This window comes from Protomyctophum parallelum (assembly GCF_964188405.1).
Source record: "Protomyctophum parallelum genome assembly, chromosome: 9".
Taxonomy (NCBI): domain Eukaryota; kingdom Metazoa; phylum Chordata; class Actinopteri; order Myctophiformes; family Myctophidae; genus Protomyctophum; species Protomyctophum parallelum.
In genome coordinates this window covers 13,523,551-13,533,298 of record NC_139706.1, presented here as the reverse complement: position 1 = coordinate 13,533,298, position 9,748 = coordinate 13,523,551, and the positions used below count along the sequence as shown (strand labels likewise).

The following is a 9,748-nucleotide window of genomic DNA, read 5'->3' as shown; positions in this document are numbered from 1 at the left end:
ATGTAGTGCCGAAATGATTTCGGCTCGTCAGAAATTTTCAGTAGCACCGAAGAGCCGACTTTAGGACGGTACCCCCCCCCCCCCCCCCCCCAACCTCAAATGACGTCACATTGTAGGCTCTACAGCGCCGAACCGACTTTTATTCAGATCTAAAAATAGGAGTATGAATCGGCCCAAAGACATACATCTGTCTGACAACATGAGCAGGACCAACGCCCAGAACTGCTGCTGGATATGTTGACACAGAGAATCATTCTGATATCAGTTCAATCCAAACTGTAGCTAAATAATCTTGGTTGAATTCTTGGTACAGAGAAAGCATAGAGTGACATTCTGCCATTAATGGGACTGTTTTGAATGAAGGTTTGACATTGATTTGTTAGACGTTATGGTTAAAAGAAAAGTGCTTCCCACAGAAACGTCATTTGTCTGACTTACTGAATAATACCGCTTTCAACCTGGCATCCCTATTTTGGTCATTACAGGCGACAGATTTCCAAAAATACTGCAAATAACTATTCTATTATGTTGTTGACGCTAGGTGAGCTAAGCTTGTAGGGTCTCAGTGGTTAACAATTACCTGGAATTCCCATTACACCTTATAGCCATTAGCAGAGAAAACATCTACTTTAGTATTTTATTTGTTTCCACATATTATGTTTTGTGCAACCCATTAATATATTACACTGTATTTATATGTGTTATACGTTATTAGTTGAAGCAATTTGCCATGTTTAATTTCAAATATTTAAAAAACTTGTAATGACTCAACATGAGAAAGTCTAGGCTAATGTTTAATAGTGAGATTTAGCAGTGAACAGTTTGTCCAAATATTGCACATAGCTTGACAATCATTAGGTTAGGACTGAAATAAACTGCTGTTACTTCAGTGTCACGCATATTGTTGTGAAGTAAGCTCACCGTTTGACAATAACAATTGGTTTATTAATGATGCAAGTCCTCCACACATGAAAGCTGAAACAACAAGTGTGTGATTTTACTTTTCGTGAATACCTTACTGTCCCAAAATTAGGTCCCACAAGTTCAAAGCAAAACACGCATGTCCTTTTATCTCCTCATTTGGATGACTGTGAGACAACAACAAACAAGGATAAATAAATAATGACGATGACGTCGCTCGCAGGGGGGGGGGGCTTAGTTGAGACCAGACCAGTAATGTCCGTAAAAGGGCCGTTCAGCTGCGGGGTGTTGCTCCCAAGTGACACCCCAGGCTGGCTAGAGTTGGACATCCGATCCCCGCAGCGGAGGGCTCGATGTCTCATCACCGGTGACCGGGCGTGGATCGCCGTGACCGGATGAAACAAACACCTGTAACACGAGTCTGCGCTTGCTTGGTCATAGGTGTGATAAAAATCCCCTGGCTGTCCCCTAAAACGTACCACTCTACACTGGCCTAGATAAAGGGTTAACTCAGTTTTTCTTGAACTCATTACCCCAGAGTTCAAGTCATGTCCACAGGTTGAGCTTGTGTGGCCCTACATTCTACATCATGTCTTGAAAAAGGCACTTCATTTCTCACGATTCCGTCTCGGATATGGAATCCAGTTCGCTTGTTTCGAGGTCCTCCTGGTGTTTGGTCATCACTGGCCGGTTGGTGTAAATGTCGTCCACAGGTAGAAGGAATGTGACTGTTTTTACCTTGGCCCTGCAAAGTTCAACGACAAGAAGGAATTAACCACATGAATACAAGCGTCCATATGGGCGTGTCAGGCAAACATTTAGTGAAAATAGCAGATCTACAAGTACAAGCTCACGACATATGACTTTGTGATGTATTGTGAGCTTGTAGTTTGGCTATTTTCAGAAAAGATATTTAGTTTATAGGGACAAAAGGAGGGGGCCAAGGAGGATAGATCCCTGTGGGACTCCGGTCAATAAATAGGGTTTGAGTGGTCAAGACTAAAAGGTGCAATGGCACACAGATTAAGAATAGTTACGAATAAAGTCTTAATCATGCAACTTTTTCATGGATTTACAAAATACAGATAATCCATCCTAATTAGTCTCCATATTTCGATAATCTATTCCATACTAAGCTTAGCTGATAAAAAAGTCATGTCATCACAGTGGCCTTGTGGTTAAAGTGTCCGCCCTGAAACTATGGGAGGCTGGGGTTCGATCCCCAGCCGGGTCATATACCAAAGACTGTAAAAATGGGACCCAATGCCTCCCTGCTTGGCACTCAGCATCAAAGGGTTGGATTGGGGGGTCAAATCAACTAATCAAATTACTGAGCGCGGCACGGCTGCAGCTCACCGACCGCTCCTTGGCTGCGGCTCACCGCTCCAAGAGGTGGGTCAAGTGTGGAGAACAAAATCGTACGACTTTGATTACATCGTGAGTACATGACTCTAAAATCTCAACCAAATCAACACCCTAATTTCTTTATTCATTTTGCCACAACAATCTACATGTGAACAAAGAATGTGTGCCTCTCAAGCAAACGATTACCTGTTTTTGTGCACATATTCCTGCAGAGAATGTCTGTTGGTATTTTTGCCCCCCATTTCCTGTCGCTGTATCTTTCCCCTGGCTGTGTTTGCATATATGGCAGCACCATTTCCCCTGGCTGTGTTGGCATATATGGAAGCACCGCTCCCACTGTGGACTTCATGCTGGAGTCTTCCCCAGCCGGAGGAGTCACTTCTCTGCATCCCCCTGTCCGTCAGGTCCATCTCAGACAGGTTGGAGGAGATGGAGTATCTTCTGACCGTCATGACGGTGTTGTCTGTGAAACAAACAAACAACCAAAACACCTGTAAAATAAATGAGTAAAATACAATCTTTACGTGAATCAGTAGCAGACTACTTTATAGTCCAGCAGTCGGGGGTGTGGAGTGGTACATTTGGTATATAGTTTAATTTTATTGGCCTAAAATATTGTCTAGATTCATGAATCCACTTGCGGACCGGCTGTTTTTTGGGGGTTATATGCGACCATAGTACCATTAACAACCTGTATACCAGTAAGACACCTTAAGGTGATGGGCGACCGAAGGGCTGACACACTGTACCGGAATAATGTCAGTTCATTATGTCAGCACTGTCATATAAGTTTCATTTTAAATTGTCTCATATAAGCAGGGGTGCACATTAATATTTGTGTGTGTGTGTGTGTGTGTGTGTGTGTGTGTGTGTGTGTGTGTGTGTGTGTGTGTGTGTGTGTGTGTGTGTGCGCGCCTTGGATGGCAATTGGATGATTTAAGACATTTTGTTCCAAGAATGTTTTGCAAAAATCCACCTGTTGGTGGCGCTATAACAGACCAATGTGAAAAGGGATATATTCCTCATCCTAGTAGGAAAGTCTGTGAAAGATTTAACGTAAATTGCACGCTGTGTGTTCATGATTTGAGGCTTTTTGTTCGAAACGGGCTAATCCTGCAAACGTTGCAAGCCAATATTAGCCAATTAAGATGGAATGTGAAATATCGGACAGATCCGTCTTGAACACATGTATGACTATAGAGATAGTGTGTAACGATTTGCGAGATTTTTGGACAGAATCTGGAGGAGTAATATCCAAAAATGTGTTTTACAAAAGTTGGCGCTATAACAGGCCGTTCTGGAAAGAACGGGGCAGAGGTTCATCGTTGGCATCCAGGGAGTGTGTGTGCAAAATGTGGAATCGACCAGGTTAACGGTGACAGAGCGTTGCATCGGTCGCAATAAAAAAAAAATCTAAATGTCATTATAAGTAGCATGTGACATGTCAAACTAAGGGGTTTTCATGATTCTGAATCCATTCCCAATTTTTACTTGTTTGTTGCCATTTTAAGATCATTGACATTTAATCGTTTCACATTACAAAATATGTAATGAATGAATCCATTCCAAGCATTAGTTTTGCACAAAAAACACTCCTTGGGATAAAAATGAGATGAGGTCAGCACATTTTGGGCAAGTGGCTATGGCCGTTTTTAGCCCAAGGAGTGTTTTTTGTGCAAAACTAATGCTTATAGAATGGATTCAGAATCATGATAAAACCCAGTAGTTTGACATGTCACATGCTACTTAAAGCATAATGGGGAAAAAAATGCCTTATGGTATGGTCTCATAAATCCCCTATAAAAATTGCTCAATACTGACAGCCGGTCAGCAAGTGGATACATGAATGTATGTATTTATAGACCATATTTGGGGCCAATAAAAAAAACTATAGGCCTATAACAAATGTCCCACTTTAAACAAAAGTAGCCTGTTGGCTGCCGGACTATTATGCATATTATAAATTGTATGCAATATATGGTAGGCTACATTGGCTCAAAAGCATTTATTTGTATTTTTATGTAAATAAGTCTTAATTACAAATAATAATAATAATAATAATAATAATAACATCAAAATTAGGCAACTTCAAGTTGTGAAAGCAAACAACCGTGTGGAGTTGCAGGCCTGCAACGTGCAACCCTCTGCTTACCCTTGTATTGCCCTGCGTCCAGCACCGGCGCAGACGCGTTCCGTCTCAGATTAAACAAGTAGGGATTCTCCGGATTCGCTCCTCCCGCCCGCTGCTCTGCTGCGACCAGCGGTGACGCCATAACCGTGACCGCCGGGTTCGACTTCGACACGGCCGGGGGGCCGCCGAACTCCTCCCGCAGGACGCGGTTCTCGCTCTCCAGCTTCTTGATCTCGTCGCGCATCTCCATGATGACCTGCGCCAGGCTGCGGGTGCTCTCCATGCTGCTGCTCCTGCGCTCCCAGAACCACGGCTTGCCGTACACTGCAGGCAGAGACTCATGCAGCAGGAAGTCACTGTGGCGATGAGGTTTTAACATGGTGCCAGGCAGGGCAAGGCAGTGGCACACCCTACCCCCTGTCTGCTGTACGTCTTTCTTTTTCTGGCTGGCTCTCCCGCAAAGTGTCCCTTCCTGTTTGTGTGTGACTGACTCTCAATCTCAGTCCCGATCTTGTTCTAGATAGATTAGCCTATGTTGCCTTTCACCACTTATTCAGCTGACGGAGCTCGGGCTTCATGCAGCCACACCGGCACAACGGATGTTTTATTAATCGGCCTCCCGGGTCCAGTTTCAGGAAAACCTAAGCCCGTAGACCTATAATAACCTAGTTGTACTCAATTGCACAGAGATGTTTAAATTGTTGTTTATTGGCAAATGTATGTCCTGCAACCTGAGCATAAGGCTTTGTTTAGTAGTTTTACTGTCTTGGCTACCTTTAGAGACATGCAGACTTGTCGTCAGACTCGTCACTGACTGATTAGAAGATGTTGGACAAACAACACCCTATTCATTTCATTTCCTCCTCTCCATCTTTAAATATCCTATTCCTGACAGCCGCCTAAAATATTCATTTAGTCAGGAAATCAGGATGCAGTAGTGCAGGACCTTAGAGTAACATATACTCTAAGTGCAGGACACGTGGACGTCCTAAAGCACTTTAAAAGGGTTAATAAGGTAAAAATGTCATAGGCTAAGCACTGAGTCTGCAGGGGAAAGGAAATGTGTGCGATATCGACACAGTCGCAGTCTATGGATTAGATTTAGCTAGTAGATTAGACTAGGCTACAAGTACATGCTGTGTTAGAAAAGTTTTCATATTCCATTGCAAGGTTTACAAAAAGAGAAAGGCTAAGTGTGTGGTGTGTGTGGTGTGTGTGTGTGTGTGTGTGTGTGTGTGTGTGCGTGCGTGCACTCTCATCTGGTTATGTGAGAGAAAGAAATCAGAGATAGGGCGATAGAGAGATAAAGAGAGAGAGAGGTAGACTTCATTTCAACTTATAGGGAGAGAGAGAGAGAGACTGATTAAAGAGCAGGTGAGCAGCAGATCTGTTTTAGCATATCCATAGTTCCTACTGGATAAAGGCAGAGGCCAAAGGGTCAACTATAGCAGAATAAATGCAATAAAGGAAACAAGCGTTTGATAAAACCAAGAAAACCACTGCCTGCAATAAACATCAAATAAAATAGCTGCAAGGTACACAAAGGAGGAAATTACAGCTAATTACACTCATCTGCATAAACACCATGAATGGTTGCGATCACAGGACAGTTTTGAAACCCAGCGTTCCTATTCTGGGGCGAACACAGCAAAAAGAGCAGATCTACAAGTAAATTCTGCAATGGAAACAACAAGCTGTCGGCTTGTTTTTAGTGGGCCATGATGATGTTATTGTTGCATATCATGTCTTTCATGATCTATAAAGATGTCAATCGATACATTTACGCTCAGAACATGGTGCAACGTGATCCGTGGTGAACTGGTTCCGCTATTGTTGGCAAAGATATTCAGTATACACGTTTTGGTTTTTGTAGCAGCGGATTTCCTCTATAATAACAAATCAATGGTTGAAGACGTTTCATACATTTGGTATGTGCACAGCTCTCAAAAAATAAGGTATCATATGTAGACAGTGTTTAAAAACATTTCCTGGTTGCTCACCAACAGATCATATTGTGCTCCTTTTATCAGCACGATCGAGGGCCCGAGTTATGATCAGATTCTGAATCCCATCTTGCCTCGCATGCATGTCTCTCCCTGCTCTCTCTGTCCTTTGTAAATGAAGCACACCCCTTGGTATATATAGAATATATCTAGCCTAAAGATGGAGAGAATTTACAGTTGGTAAATTCTGTTGAGGTAGAGCTAAAGTCACTGTCCCAAAAAGATATGGGTGAATACATTCGGCACAGTATAGGGTTGGCTAGCTTTTAATGGGGAGTATAAAATATGAATAGCTGTCTCTCAGCAAGAATAGAATAGGTGGACACAATAGACTGAGACACAGTAGGGCGGCTATACTGTACCAACAACAACAGCATGCTAGGTGCTGTTGTCTTGTTGACCTGCACTCGTAGCAACCTGACCCCACCACCGTCTAGGACACTTGACGGGCAAAAATGAGCCGGTCCGCAGGGGAGAGAAACCCAATCATCTCTCTCTCTCTCTCTCTCTCTTCTCAGGGGGGGGGGGGGGGGGGAGTGGAGGAGAGAGTTGACTATGAGGTGGTGAGGGGAGAGACGACTCAATCCGCTGTCAGTCAGCGCAAACAGACGGCAGAGAGGGAGAGTAATGATGAGGTGGACAGGGGATGTCAAGGGAGGTTTGTTTTTGTTTTAGTGGGTCAGGAGAGAGACTGAATGAATCAGAAGAAGGAAGAGGTCGAATGTGGCAGAACCTTCTGCCTGCCATCAGTCGTTAATTTTGGCCTTATTGTTTTTTACCACAGACATCCTGGAGCCACTTAACTTGCATTCATGTCATGTGCAGTAAACAACTCTTTGCTCTCTGCTCACCTGGTAGTAATTATACCTGATCGGAAAATACTGAGACTGGATACCCTGACATACTGTGTGTGTACTGTAATGAAAGACACTGTTTACGTTTCACTTTCAAAGGGAGGAGCTTCAGTTTAATTGTGCCCATTTGGTTGATTGGACTGTAGTCAATCACTATTTGCTTTGTTTTAGATAATTTTCCCTGCAGTCACCAACAACAATGTTGGCATAGCTTTTTTAATCTGCAGGCTGTTGCAGAAACGCGTAAGCGTTCTCAATAGAGAAATGTGAATCTTGCAGTCTTGCATCTTTTATACTGGAGTGCCGCTTGTTGCGAGTTAAGCTGCCTCTCTGACATCTTTAGTTCAATATTTTACTCTTGATTCGTAGCAGCACAGACTGCGCTGATGTTCTTTTAAAGTGTTGTTGGTGCAATTGATTTTTACATCATGCTGTTTTCTAGGGTTCTTAAGATAAAAGAGCTCATACTGTAAAAATACTGTAAAAAGATCAATATATAGCTGATAAACACTTTATTGCCAGATAGTGTTTTTATTGTGATACTATAAATGCATTAATCGATCTAACCAACTCTTACCTACCATTATATAAATGATCAAAGGAATACCAAAACAAAAGAAAGGCCAGTACCCACATTTGCAGTACCCAGGCTGTAAACTAACCCATGTTAAAAACTGACAACTCTAAAAACACTCATCTAAATCTGGTTGGAGGCTTATGGTAAAAGCTTAGGCAGACAGGCACAACAATGCTCATCTGCTACTTAAGCAGTACATCAATTAATTATTTAATTAAAGAAATTAGCTAAATATAACATAAATTACATTATATAATATATTGGTATTGGCCGATTTGACCATGCATTTAATAGGATATCAGGACACAATATCATAATTCCTAGTTGAAATGTGACCTATTATGTTTTATTAGTCGACCCACTTGTAAACCCACTACCAAAAAAAATATTGGGATCCTTATTTACAGTAGATCATATTGGACCTACATTGTCTGCCACAGTACTTGGAGGTTTTCTGTGCCAACCTTAGATTTCTTATATGCCAGCAATATTCTTCCCTAGTGGGTGCTCTGTTTTGGGGTGGGGGCTTTGTGGTGGAAATTTCACTAAGGAATAAGAAATATAGAACTGACAACTAAGAAATGAATAAGAATAGAGTTGAAAGAATAAAAGTACACGTTTATTGAAAGATCCGCGGTACAAAACCAACAAAAGTACAAAAGGACAAAGTACAAAGTCAAAGTGATAGACAATGGTTTCCCTAGCTCCCGAGACCGAGCATACACGGGTGTCTCTTCTTACAGAAGTTCAAACAATGGGTCAAGAGGGTCATTGATAGTAGAGAGATCCACTTAGTTCCTTATCTAGTTTCCTGTCTTGTGAATTCGCCATCTCTGGAGAGCTATAGACATATTAGACAAACACAGTGTCAACGTTGGTACTTTCACTGGCCTTCCAGGAGGGCCTCGCTTGGGCAGGGGTCCCGATGCTTTGCATCGGGGGCCGTGGAGTATGCATGATGGGTCCACTCTTCACTGTAATGATTTGGTGGATTTGACTGTATTGTCTGTCTTTTTAATATATATATATTCATTTCCTGAATGGTTCATTGTTCTTGCCATGTCTTTGTATATGCTTTATCATGGTGTCGTCCACAGAGTTTTTGTATTGAGTTGTGCTTTCATTTGAAATGTACCCATTCTGCAAACTGTTGATAAATACTTCAATCAATCAATCAATCAAACAAACGGTAGAAAATCCTCTGACCTTCTGCGACCAGGCAATGTAGTAGAGTAGCATGCTTTCGTTTGTCCGGCCATGAATGACAAGCATGTAATTGTTGAAAATCTTCATCCACGTTTCAAATGGAAAGGAAGGTTGACCCGGGCAGGGCAGGAATAGTGCAGGACCGCAGGTATAGGTGGATAGCAGAAGATACAGCCATCCTATTTTCGTATTAAAGTACACACAGACAAGGCAGCTTCATACCATGTGTTCACAACTTTACTTCCTCTTTCTTCTCACTTGACCTCATGACATCATCAATACAATACCATTCACCTTTACTCATCAGGGCCCCCTATAGTCTAACTCAGTGTATTGTTCTTTCAGACCATATACATACACAGTACAGTATATCACACTAATGAACTGGCGGGTGTGGCCACATACAAACATAAGATTAACACTTTCTGTACACTTTTTTGAAAAAAATAAAATCTTCCTCCTAGTATAGTCATAATCCCTGATGATCATGTTTTAGGTGGTGGATCACGGGACTCCATATTTAAGTGGTCAGTGTGTGGTATGGTCAGTGTGTTGTGGTCATCACAAGGTTGACTCTAAGCCAAAGGTCTTTGTCTGATCAAAGAGAGGCTGACCTCTTTCATATCCTGGCCACTGCAGCGTCTTCACCTTCACAAAGGCTGCTTTAACCTGGAGTAGCACAATAAACAGA

The 9,748-nt window shown here is 42.2% G+C and overlaps 1 protein-coding gene across 1 annotated transcript; it reads right to left on the bottom strand.

Annotated features, from left to right (window-relative positions):
• Positions 1-1,536: 1,536 nt before the first annotated feature.
• On the bottom strand, positions 1,537-4,796 carry LOC310864418 (putative coiled-coil domain-containing protein 195; the record flags this gene model as incomplete). Its single annotated transcript, XM_083773108.1, has 3 exons — positions 1,537-1,666; positions 2,473-2,749; positions 4,439-4,796. 3 exons carry the CDS (start codon positions 4,794-4,796, stop codon positions 1,537-1,539), a joined length of 765 nt encoding a protein of 254 aa, XP_083629234.1.
• Between the last annotated feature and the right edge of the window lie 4,952 nt (positions 4,797-9,748).